This window comes from Mesoplodon bidens, assembly GCF_964165515.1.
Source record: "Mesoplodon bidens genome assembly, chromosome: 2".
NCBI lineage: Eukaryota > Metazoa > Chordata > Mammalia > Artiodactyla > Ziphiidae > Mesoplodon > Mesoplodon bidens.
The window spans coordinates 80,140,916-80,154,255 of NC_138177.1; the positions used below are offsets into that span (position 1 = coordinate 80,140,916).

The 13,340-nt window shown below is 41.5% G+C and overlaps 1 protein-coding gene across 1 annotated transcript in view; it reads left to right on the plus strand.

The window, feature by feature from the left end:
• Window positions 1-13,340, plus strand: part of NOTCH2 (notch receptor 2) — a 180,807-nt gene that overhangs the window by 117,609 nt on the left and 49,858 nt on the right. The window contains exons 6-12 of the mRNA XM_081257108.1: window positions 98-331; window positions 1,669-1,824; window positions 2,365-2,553; window positions 3,493-3,606; window positions 4,416-4,529; window positions 6,220-6,453; window positions 10,173-10,283. Coding sequence (XP_081113234.1) covers window positions 98-331; window positions 1,669-1,824; window positions 2,365-2,553; window positions 3,493-3,606; window positions 4,416-4,529; window positions 6,220-6,453; window positions 10,173-10,283 — 1,152 coding nt within the window. The remainder of the gene's footprint in view (window positions 1-97; window positions 332-1,668; window positions 1,825-2,364; window positions 2,554-3,492; window positions 3,607-4,415; window positions 4,530-6,219; window positions 6,454-10,172; window positions 10,284-13,340) is intronic.

Consider the following 13,340-nt stretch of genomic DNA (forward strand, 5'->3'; position numbering starts at 1 on the left):
GGCAGGTCACATGAGGGTGAAGAGTATTTGGGGGCTGGTATGGTACTAATCCTCTGAGACTTAAGAGCCCTAATCAAAGGCGCTTTTCCCCCCAAAGGACAGTTCTGCACAGAGGATGTGGATGAGTGCCTGCTGCAACCCAATGCCTGTCAGAACGGGGGCACCTGTACCAACCGCAATGGGGGCTATGGCTGTGTGTGTGTTAATGGCTGGAGTGGAGATGACTGCAGTGAGAACATTGACGACTGCGCCTTCGCCTCCTGCACTCCAGGCTCCACCTGCATTGATCGTGTGGCCTCCTTCTCTTGCATGTGCCCAGAAGGAAAGGCAGGTAAGGCCAGCGGAAGAACAGAGCTGGAAATGAGGGAAAGGGCTGGGGAGCAATCGGGAATTCTGCCTCCTTCTCTTTCATCCCTTAGCGGGTATGTCATTTTAATTTCCATCTGTAGGAACGTGCCTCTCAAAGCTGTTCTGGAAATGTAATTAGCCAAAGTGCTGTGAAATTAGTCTTCTTCCTTAGGACTTTCGGCTCTCAGCTCTGTGTACCTCAGTTTTTCATCCCCCCAAAATGAAAGTTAGCAACTATTGCCTTGGGAACATCTATAGCCCTCCTTAAGATTTTAAGCTGAAAGGCAACTCCGAAATTAAGATGAATTTCTCATAAATTAAGACAAAATTACTCACAAATGGATGCAGGCAGTTTATTTTAAGAAGAAATAATCCATTTACTCAGAAAAAGTTGGCAAGAGGGAAACAATTAAGTGCATTCCAGCTCTCCATATTGTCCTCTAAGGGAAGGTTTTTACCAACTGCAAAGTTAACATTGCTCTAGCCTTTCAGTTTAACAGCTTCTGGTTCTAGGAATAGAGCAGTGAAGGGAGGAATGTGATGGAAGGAGATTGCTTAGTGAGAGAACTTTGTGCCTAGCAGTTTTGAAATGTTCTTATATCTATGCCTTTCCAAAAGCCCCACCTCCAGCTTTGTAGAAGAAGCCTTAGTCACCTCTTCTTAAGCTAATTTCAGACTGGAAAATCCAGTTCCCATGTGAACTATGCAGAGCATGGGGCCTAGTAATATCTTCAGAGTCCTGAGGGCACTTGAGCCAGGAATGTTGACACTATCACAGAGCTGCCCGAGTACAGGCTGATGATGTTAGGCTGTTTTTTTCTTCTGAGGCTAGTGAAATGCAGGTGGCCCCAAGATCATCAGGTAGCATGATCTTGGGAAAGTAGGTTGCCTAATAAAATACAGGATGTATGTAATGTTTGGGACATACAGCAAGTAATTATGTGTTGTTTCTCTGAAATTCAGATTGAACTGGGAGTCCTCTATTTTTATTTGTTAAACATGACAGCACAGAGGGAACTATATCTCCCTTTTCCTGTCTCCATCGTCTAACCATCTCACTTTATGGCCTCACTTTATCTCCCCCTGGGAAGGGGTCCAGCTAAGGGCTCAGGGTCAGAGTACCAGGGTTGTCTTCAGAAGCTCCTTGCTTTGCTGCTGGCTGCAGCATGTCCCTAAGACTGGGTCAGGAAATTGCCTCTAAATCTTCATATTGGATTTTGATGTGCCAGTCATAAGGTTTTCCGTCCTCCATGAAAGAGAAAACTGTTCCCCGAGGAAGGGACATTTTCTCTTTCTTCTCCTTACCCCACCCTGTGACAGGTCTCTTATGTCATCTGGATGATGCATGCATCAGCAACCCCTGCCACAAGGGGGCACTGTGTGATACCAACCCTCTGAATGGGCAGTATATTTGCACCTGTCCACAAGGCTACAAAGGGGGTGACTGTACAGAAGATGTGGATGAGTGTGCCATGGGTGAGTACACAGAACCTTTCCGATTCCTCATGGTGTCTATCGAGCTCAGCAAGCATTTAAGCTGAAGCGCATTTTACTTTACGAGCATGTTTCACCCAAACCTCGGAGCTCACCTTTTATATGCCCACTGTTCACAGCTAACCTTCCAGTGTAACCATATATTCTGTTCTGGGAATTGCAATATATAGAAGGTTTGTACTTGACTCTTAACATAAAGCCCTACCTTAGTGACAGTTTGGGCATAAGAACAGTAGAGACTCACAAGAGTTGAGGTTGTCCTGGTTTGTCTTTCTTTCCTTATTTTCTCCCTTCCTCCCTTCCTTCCTTCCCTCCCTCCCTCCCTCCTTCCTCCCTTCATCTTGTTTATTTATTTACTTACTTTCTTATTGATTGGTTGATCAGAAGAAAATAGGAAATTGAGAACCAGATTATTAAAGACCTGGCCCTAATGCTAATAATCTGACCCACTTCTGTAGTCCACATTTTTGGAAACTCCCATCAAGTGCTCTGATCGTGGTGATTGGTGCTTGTGTCTTCCAGCCAATAGCAATCCTTGTGAGCATGCGGGAAAATGTGTGAACACAGATGGTGCCTTCCACTGTGAGTGTCTGAAGGGCTATGCAGGGCCTCGTTGTGAGATGGACATCAACGAGTGCCATTCAGACCCCTGCAAGAATGATGCCACCTGTCTGGATAAGATTGGAGGCTTCACATGTCTGTGCATGCCAGGTACATGGGCCATCAGTGCGTGGGATCTAGACAGGAGGCACTGCACTGTGCTTCTCTTAGGCAGAGCACTCAGTATAGCGTGGCAATTCCATAAGCTCTGTTAACCACTTAATCCCCCGCCAAGGGGACCCTTAAGAAGTGAGGCCATCTTAGAATTCTTAGAGCTATGAAAAGCAATCCCATTATGTCAAAACCCAGATACATGTGAGAGAAAAATTCAGAAGATTTTTAAAATGCAAGTAGACTTTGATTTAATAAAGGATTTATCATAAAAATTCTTTAAATAGCAAGCTTTCCTTATCCACTGATATGTTACAAATAGCATACCATTCCATTTATAGAAAATAATTTGACCCATAATTGTATAGGAACTTGCCATTTATCTCATAGTGAGATACACATGCTTTGTTATACTCTGGAACTCTTCTGCAGAGACCATTGCTTGAATCCTCAGACAGCACAGCTAATACCAGCTTAAAAATGACGGCTGCCAGTGGCTGCTTTGCCTGATTGAGGGTGCTGGCCTCTCTAGCCTTGGCAGGCCTCCCTGACCTTTACTTGCACCCTGAGAGCAACAGCATCTCTGACTCAGCTGGTCTTTAGGAACTTGGACTGGCACTGTGGGCCTGGCACTGTCCTGAAAGCAAAGCCTAGACTGATCAGAGAATGCGGTTCAGTCTTTGTTGGCATGCTAGGTCTTACCCAGGTCTTTGGAGGTGACCTCTTCCCCCTCTCCAAAGAGACATGGATATCCCAGAATATTCCCCTGTTTGGCTGATGCTTACAGTGACTGTTTCCAATCATAGCAGAGTCCTCTTTTCCCTCTGCAGAAATGTTCATACTCTTAGAGGATGTAGTCATCTTTGCAACTTTGTGCTTTCTTGGCTAGAACACGCCTTTGTCTTTTTCTAAGCCGCTTGTGTGGTCCATTTTGTTCAGGTTTCAAAGGTGTGCATTGTGAATTGGAGATAAATGAATGTCAGAGCAACCCTTGCGTGAACAATGGACAGTGTGTGGATAAAGTCAATCGCTTCCAGTGTCTGTGTCCGCCTGGTAAATGCCCACCACCTGCCCCTGTTTTCTTTGAAAGCACAAAGCTGACTGACCACAGGGAAGGGAGGAGGGAGAGAACGTGTGTGGGCTGTACATGAGGAAGTCATTAAAGTGAGTGCTTCAGGATAGGAGTGTGTGTGTACAGAAATGGGAGATCTGTTTCAGCTAGTGTATCTTCCAAATCCTTTGTGGCCAGAAGTCCAAGTCTATTCTGAATGGCCCATGACCTCTCTGTCTGTGTGTACATTTGGGAAAGTTCATACCTCACGGAAGCCTTAGTTCTAGGTTATTCAGGATTTTATTTTTTCCTGTGGGTCATATTCTTGAAACCTTTCTGTGAGATGATTATTTTTAGACATTTCACCCATGGGTACAGAAACAGCACAAGGCAATTCTTTCCAGAGAACGCTGTGTCTCTCCTTTTGCTCCCCAAAGCTGTTGTTGAAGACATGCTAAATTTTCTGCCAGAGTCTATATAGCCTCTCTTGTTTCTTTAGAGAGGAGGTCCCAGTTCTTCTGAAGCTACATTCACTTGTTAGGGGGCTCTGCCTATAACCATTCAGTCCCTACTTTAACTAGAAATGAAATCTGTGCTGGGAAGAAAAAGGTAGAGAGACACGCAGGTACCTCTGATGCCCTGAGCCTCACCCAGTTATCCTAGTTACCTGTTGGGGAGAATAATTCTACATTTGCTGACCCACGGGTATAAACCCTGCCAATAACAACCCAGTTCTCTTTGGGCATCATTCTCATAGTAAGGAAGACATAGGATAATCCTTTGACTTGTGTCATTGCTGTACCCTTTTCAGGTTTCACTGGGCCAGTTTGCCAGATCGATATTGACGACTGTTCCAGTACTCCATGTCTGAATGGGGCAAAGTGTATAGATCACCCAAATGGTTATGAATGCCAGTGCGCCACAGGTAAGAATTTTTCACTTCTTATTCCTCTGGTAGGTCTGCCTGAACAAAACAGGAGACCGTCCTCTTCTAGTTGCCCTGCCAGGCCAGTCCACTAACATGGGGCTGCTCTGGGTTTAGAAAGAGCTTCTTCCAAGCCTGTTTCTTGCTGCTCTCTCACTGTTTCCTCTACAACACCCGCCTCCTTCACCACAATTGTGGCCTGGCCTGGACATTTCCATTTGGTGCCCCTGTCTTTCTTGGGCAGATTTTGGCAGCGGTGAGTTTCCAGCTGGCTTGACCTACTCCTTTGGAAAAGGGAAGAGTTCCAGTTGAAAGCTATTTTTCACTGGGGCTTCTCAGCAGGAGACCTGTCTCTGTGTTTCTTGAGGCAAGTGATCGAACAAAGGCCCAGAAATCTGGGCGCAGTGGTGTGCAAGTGCAGAGGTTTTCTGCATAAAAGATGACTGATGCTTTGAGAGTTGGATGTGTATTTGAACGGGGGAGGGAGCTCTGTCTGGGAAAGTTTGGGTCGTCTTTCCTGACTTCTGCTACTAGGGTCAAAAAGAATGTTTACAAATATTCTACATTTCTGATCTGTGGCGACATTTCTAATTTGGGAGTGGATTTGAATAAGCCAAATGTCCCTTATTACACATTTGCTTCTGCACAGACCATCATTGTGTAGAAAAGGACTAGAAATTAGTAGAAAAGGTGAATTCCCAGTTTCTTTTTTCATCTGACTGTTTAAGAAAGGAGTTATGAATATAATTCAAGATATTTTTTTCTTATTTTAGAAGATGGATTCTTAAAGGATTTTAAGCATCATGTGTCTGATTTTTTTTGTGTGATCACAGAAAAGCAAACTAAGTCATAACAATAAACACAGAGAATTACTACTTCAGTAGTATTGGAACATTACCACTTATTAGGCCTACTTAGAGAGGGCCCTGTCAGATGATCCACTTAATTTTCTTCTCTTTTCACGAACGTTTGTCTCTGGTTGGAGAGGTTTCAGGTTTTGTCTTCCTCTGGCCAGATTATGCTTGTGGAGAATAATCTTCACTGGAGAGAATTTACAAACCTTGAACTCATGTTTAAACGGGAGGAGAGCCCTCCTAGAGTCTTCTGAAAGGATTTAACGTTGAATAAAGGAACTTTTATTTGTCCCTTTTCTTTTAACTGTCATAACTTGTTCATTCATTTTATTTAACAAGTATTTATTAAAAACTTACTGTGTATGCATAGATCCCTGGGAGGTTGAGAGGAACAGAGAAAAGTTCTCTGTCCTCTCAGGTCAGAATTGGGAAGATAAGGTACATGAAACCATTAATATAGGACCTGAATATGCAGTTGGGTTTGGGAGGAAAGGAATATAGAGGTAAATATATTAAGGAAAAATATTGAGAGCTATTCCCCACTGAAGTCCAATATTAAATGAAGATGCAGTTAAAGCGTCTCTACAATGAAATTATTATTTAGAAAAAGCTATTTGAATTCTACAGATCTGACTTGAAAAACTTTATTTTAAGCAAAACTCTCTAGGCTTGCCTTATAAACCAATGCAAATAGTCAGTTCCAACTGCTCATTGCCTGCAGTATGAATTGTTTAAGACTTGGGATGTGTAGGATAAGTGGATGCCGGCTACATTTACGTTCAGGTATGCAATGTCTGCCTTGGTTTTTAAGCATCTTTGGTACAATTTCTTCCAAGGATTCACTGGTGTGTTGTGTGAGGAGAACATCGACAACTGTGACCCTGATCCTTGCCACCATGGCCAGTGTCAGGATGGGATTGATTCCTACACCTGCATCTGCAATCCAGGGTACATGGGCGCTATCTGCAGCGACCAGATAGATGAATGTTACAGCAGCCCTTGCTTGAATGAGGGTCGCTGCATCGACCTGGTAAATGGTTACCAGTGCAACTGCCAGCCAGGCACATCAGGTAAGCCCAGGCTGTATTTCCTTTGGAGTTTTCACTGTTTTTCAGAAACAATTTACGCAGGTGTCTCAGACTTTCTTGGCATATGCTTAGATACCTAAAAAATAGTCTTGATTCTGAGAAGCTCAGCCAAAGCCACAGCCAGAAATGTCTCAGAGGCAGATGGCTCTAGCCAGTAGAGAAATTAGAGGCAATAGCTTTGCAAATCTGATGACTTTGTGTATGTGTTTTTCATTAAAAGGAGGCACACCACTTCAAAAAATGGAAATTATTATTTAAAATTGAAAACCATCTTGCCTTTGTGGCTTGATTTGATTGTCTTTGTTTCTTTAAGCTCAACCTCAATCACATTAATGAAGTTGGTCCTCCCTCCCTCCCTCCCTCCAGTTCTTCCAATAGTTTTTCCTCTGTTTTCAGAGTATTTTTAATGTGACACTTTTCTCCTGATATTTTTCTCTGGTGGGCCTTGGCCATTTGGGGGAGAAATCTAAAGGAGAGGAGAGACTTTGCAACACGTTCCATTGTCAGTTAGAATGCAGAGCTGCCATTTCCCATCCCAAGTTCCTTGCATTTCCTGACTCCAGTTGAATGACTGCTTGTTAGTCGTGAGGGCATGCTGCTCCTTGCTGGGGAAATGTTGAATTGTTTTCTCAGGCAGCAGCATTTCACAGGTTTCAGTAGATCCTGTTTTATTTATTCGAGGAATAATTATGGTCACAACTGTGGTTAATGGACAGAGAAGTTCTGTGTCTCCGATCAAAGGAAAATGTATTAGTGGAAGATTAACTAGTGTGTGCCTTTGTTAGAAGGGAACCTGCCAATACGAGGAGTGATTTATTGAGAACTCATTTTCCATTTAAGGAAAATGGCCTATGTAGGGGGCAGAGGTGGGGGAGGAGGTTAGCTGCCCTCATTTCATCTTGTTATTTCCAAATCCATTTCTTCAAACTTGTCAAAGGCCTGGTCCTCATCCAGGAACCCATACATGCCAAGTTTGAAAACAAAGTCCTTTTTGAGTTGCTCAAGCATACGAGAAACATCCCATGCCTTCCCAGTTGAAAATGCCTTCCCCCTCCCTACATTTAGATAACTCACTAAAAGAGCTGAATAGATCTTTGTGAAACCTTCCAAAAGCAATTTGCTTCCGGGCTGGTCCCCCGACATGAGAAATTGCAGTACGAAAAGAAATTTGAGAGATTTATAAGCAATTGAATGGATGCCTTTAGAATGGTGGGGCTGTTTTAGGCTTTGCTGTCATTCCCGTTACAACAAATGTACTGGACACCTGGGTGAGTGGTGGGCTGGCAAGCACTTTGTTTTCTCTGGGATTATATCATGCCAGGTTGGGTCAGGTGTGTTCCCTGGGGAGGAGAGAGAAGTCAAGGTGAAAGTAGCTGTCAGTGAGAAAGGCAAGCAGTGAATAACAGTGGTGTGCAGGCAGCATAGAGAAGGAAGGCCCTGGTTCTCTCAGAAAACTGCCAAATCCATTCCTGTGGCTGTTTGGAGTATTAAAGCAAAGAGATGCAGGCAGCATAAAGAGATCTTAGCCTGTAATGGGTGGAGAAAGACCTGGCATGTACCAGGAGCCTGGGTGAAAGGATTCATTCAATCAATCATTATGAATAGACTCTCGAGTTCTAGAATAAGAATCCACAACCCATTCATAATATAGTCTGAGTTGGTAGGTTGGGGTTTGGATGAGTGTGTGGATAGAGGGATGCTTTACAATTTGCTGGTTATAATTGTGGTTTCTCACTCACTAAGTACTTAAAGTGCAATACACTACCCAGAATCACTTTTGATGCCTTTTGATCACTTTTGATGCCTTTGATACCTGTGATCTTAAGTGAGTTTTTTGGGGTTTCAAGTCACAGAAACCACCTTGACTAGCTAAAAGAATCATCAACAAACAAGCAAACGACAACTACAAAACAGACAAGCAGAAAGAATTTTGTGAAAGAACACAGAAGTATCTTACAGATGCCAAGTGAGAATTGAACAATGAGGCTTTGGGGGGATGAGCAGGAAGTAAGGGACACATGCAGACCATAGGTCACCCAGTTCATGTTCCAACGTCTCAGTGAGGTAATCTCGTTGGCCCAGCTTGAGCTGGGTGTCTCTTCCTGCTAGAATGAAACATGGATTTGGGGGCAGAGTCACATTGGACCTCCATGGCTGTTTGGGGCCTGCCTTGGTCCATTGTGAGTAAACGGGGGTTGTCAAACAAGGGCTCGACACATCTCCTAAAGGTATCCATTTGTAATCAAGGAATATTGAAGCCTTGCCTCATCTGTGGCTAGTAAGGCAGTATAGCCTCATTAATCACAGAATGACCAGTATGGTGCGGTGAAGTGTATGGAATCCAGAGAGCTGGGTTCACATCCTAACTGTGCTGATGCAGTTGTGCAAGTTCGTGATAAAATGGGTGTAACACAACTTGATTTGGCAGTGGAGTGAGGAGAATAAAGTTATGGAATGTAGGAGGCAGAGTACTTGGCTCATGATAATGGCTCAACAAATTGTTAATAGAGTGATTATTATCAATAAATATTAATATAAAGTGTGAGTGAATAAAAACTATGGCATTTTGTTGTGGAAGTTTCATTTATTAGTTTATATCCTAATTATCAGGCTTTATTTTTAGACTTTTTAAACTACCAAGATATTCTTCTACTATGATACCCAACCACATGACTAAATTCATGTTAAATAAATAATGAAATGTCATGAGTAGTTTTAGAGAATAATGGTAACAATAACGATTGGTGTATCTCTACTGTTTAGTTACCCATATCTACAATTAAACCTTCCTAAACAGAGCCAAACTCTACCATTCATCTGAGGAACAGACCAGGGGGAAGGCAGCATACCCCAGAAGGAAGTTACCAGACTCTTTATCTTGAACTTTAGCCCATCATAGGGACAGTCAGTATCAAGCTTATAGTAGTAGATACAAGTTCCAAAATTCTAATTTTCATGTGAAAGCTTAAATTTTATCTTTGGAGCACAGTACTGTCACAGTTGTTTTCCTTGAAATGTCAGGTTTATTTCTCTCACTTAATGTTTGCTACGTACTTAGGTCTGAATAGCCCTGGTTTGTCTGTCAATTGTTCTTTCAATTAAAATGGGATTCTTTGCAAAAAGCAACTGTTTCAGTTCAGTACTCAAACAATCACACAACTGCTTTTCCTGGAGACAGCTCTGAAGGTTGGCATGCCACAGAATTGCTTTATGTATATTTTCCATTTCATCACACAGAACAGTAGAGGTATACTCAAGGGTCAAGGTATAATCAAATTATAAAGTTAATAATTTTGACAGCTTCACCAAAGTCATTCTTAAGTGAAACTATCTTTTTGCTTTGTTTTAACTGAGTACATGGAGGTGAAGAATAAAAAGACCACTAGTACAATTTGGTGCCACTGCCTTGATTCCTGTTAAGATGCCAGCAGTCCTACCCCCATTGCTTTTGCATCATTAGTGCAAATTCCAACACAATGAAAACAACAAATAGTGGCTTAGTATATGGTTAATATAATCATTTTGACCTCATGATGCCCCTGATGGGGCCTGGAGGACTGCACTTTGAGAACTGCTACTTTCCTGCATTCAGGGTTGGCTGGATACTCTTTAGATTTCTTAACACCTAGCATCACAAGCAGAGATCATTGGTATTTTCTGTGCTAATATTGCATGGTTTCTCGTTGCTTTCATCTTTGCAGGTGTTAATTGTGAAATCAATTTTGATGACTGTGCAAGTAGCCCTTGTGTCCATGGAGTCTGTATGGATGGCGTTAATCGTTACAGCTGCGTCTGCTCACCAGGATTCACAGGTAATGCTCCTTTTTGTTGGGTGACTCCTCCTTCAGCGCCATCGCTTTGGGAAAAGGGCATCACAAGGAAAATTACTTTTCAAATATTTCCTATTTCTTTGTCTCTTGGAAAGTTAGAAGTTTGTTTCTCTGCTTCTCTGGCCCAGTTTTCTACTTACAGGGCTTCCCTAAACTGTAACATGAAACTTTTCATTAGTTAAGGTTTTTAGGCCATGTGTTTATAACTACCTGAAAAGAATTTCTTTTCAGACTTGAATTATATAGCTTTCAAAGCCACCCTTATTTTTCTACACTTAGTAGTGAATACCTTCTCTAAAGGCATGGCCAAGGTAAAATTCTATGAAAACACTAAATGCTTTTTTCTGAGTACTTCCTCTTATGGGGGATTGTTGGGTAAGGCCAAAACTTGGGAGGATCAAACTATTTTTGGCCAGCACAGAGAGGGTTTTTTTTTCTCTCTAGGAGGAAGAAGGTAAGTGACTAAAATAAAATTGGTTATAATTCTTCTTAAACTATAAGCAGCTAGAACATTTATACACACACCATGTGTGCACACACACAAACTCACATGCATCTTCTCTTTTACCTCTTTTGTTGCTAGTAAGATTACCTTTATCTTTTACCCTCCTGATCAAAAAGTGCTAGAGGTTACTGAGCCTCTACTGAAGGCTTTTACTGACACATCCGTTTGTTAATGGCACCATCAGAGAGCATATAATGTGCCTGTTGCATTCTTTCTAGACAGTGCCACATAGAAGCAGGCACTTACATAATGATGTTACCATTTAATAAATACCATGTGGTCGTTTGCAACCAAGGTGAGAAACTTCCCATGGAGTTCTTTTAAACTATGATGTCAAAAGGCCATCAGAGCCAAGTGAAGAGATACCTCTTGCGTGCCGGAAACTTACCTCTCTCTGTACTTCACAAGCCATTGCACTGCTTGGTGTGATTGTGGACATGAGAGAGGAATGTTTATGGCCCACATGGGTCACCGTAATCTCTGTTCAGTGGAAGATAACTCAGAAGACAGGTGTGGTGAAACCTCTTATATCTAGTGCCCAGCACTGCTGGTATAGCCAGATGTACTTCTGTGTCCTGAAATGTGTTACTCCAACATTAAGTGACAGCCAACTGAATACACAAAAATTCCTGCTAGATAGAATGACATATGCATTTTTCAAGGCCTTATTTTGAGCTAGGCATTAAATTAAGTGCCTAACCTCATTGAATTGTCACTGCTATTATTATTTCTACAGTATCGATGAGAAACCCAGAGCTCAAGAGAGCTTAAGTAACAGTACTAGTGCACTGCGGCCAGCATTCCACCCCAGGGGGTCCTACTCTAGAGTCCATACTCATTCCCACTTCACTGGACAGCCTAAGTAGGTGCCTGCTGTTGTTTCTTTTTACATATGTAAGCCTTAGACTGGTCTTAAATTTTTTGGAAATGTCAGTGAATCATATGCTCTCTCTTTTTAACATTTAGCAAATCAGGAAGGTCAAAGAGGGAGGACATAGGCTAAAAATATTCTAAAATAAACTTAAGGTGTAGCATGAAACTGCATAACCAAGAAATGGAATGTTTTGGTTACTGGGTGGTACCCTGTTCTTGGAACAGTTTTCTACGGCTGTTTTTCCTATTTGTTTTTTTAAGTCAGTTGCTGAAAATATCAGAGACAACTGTGATATATACTCATGACCTGTAAATATGAGGCGTTTTAGTCTTGCCTTTGTTTTATTTTAATACTACTATTTTTTAATTACAATTTTAATAACAGCTTGAACAGATTTAAGGGAGTTTTTTTTTAAGACTAAATTCTCTGTTCTCTACAGACCTCTTTATACTAAATGATTCAATAGGAAAAGTAAGAAATCATGTGGTACTTCTATAGAATACTTTGCAGTTTTATAAACTACTTTTTCAGTTTCACCTTGATGTCCATTATTTTGCTGACTTCTTATAACAGTCCGTGAAAGTACATAGGTTGGATATGAAACCAAAAGCACAGGTAACAAAAACTAAAATAGGGCTTCCCTGGTGGCACAGTGGTTGAGAGTCCGCCTGCCGATGCAGGGAACATGGGTTCGTGCCCCGGTCTGGGAGGATCCCACATGCCACTGAGTGGCTGGGCCCGTGAGCCATGGCCGCTGAGCCTGTGCGTCCGGAGCCTGTGCTCCACAACGGGAGAGGCCACAGCAGTGAGAGGCCCACGTACCACAAAGAAAAAAAACAAAAAACTAAAATAAACAAATGGGGCTACATTAAGCTAATGAGCTTCTGCACAACAAAGGAAACAGTAAGTTGAGAAGGCAACCTACAGAGTGGGAGAAAATATATGCAAACAATATATCTGATAAGGGGTTAATATCCAAAATATACAAAGAACTCATACAACTCAATAGTAAAGAAGCAAATAATCCAATTAAAAATTGGGCAAATAACAAGAAAAAGAATTCTGTAACTTCGTATGGTGACAGATTTTAGCCAGACTTATTGTGATGATCATTTTTCAATATATGCAAATATCAAATCATTATGTTGTACACCTGAAACTAATATAATGTTCTATGTCAATTACACCTCAATTAGAAATGAAAACACATTAGTCAGGAGTAGCTATACCCAGTTTTGGAAAATATTATTGGAAAATACTCAATAATTTCCAGATAGAGGATATTGGCAATGTTCACTCTAATTCTCAGAGCTACATGATTTAGCCACAGACTGATTGTATTTTTAACTTGTAAATCATTATTTGTATTTTGAAATCCAGTATCATCTGAAACAGGTGAGGTTCTGAAAGCTTTACAATCTACCAAACCCTAGTGATTTTCAAATAGCATTTGAAAGGCTAATCATGAGTAGCTACTAATGTAGCTAATCCTCATTACAATGTCATTATACAACTATATAAAGTCACCAAAATACAATTTAAAAAATAGATACGAGGTTTACAGTCTTGTCTCTCTCTCTCAGTCTCTTACAGTATTTTCTAATCAGGAGTAAGGTGTATAAATGTTTATAAATTATAAATTTATAAATGTTGAACATGC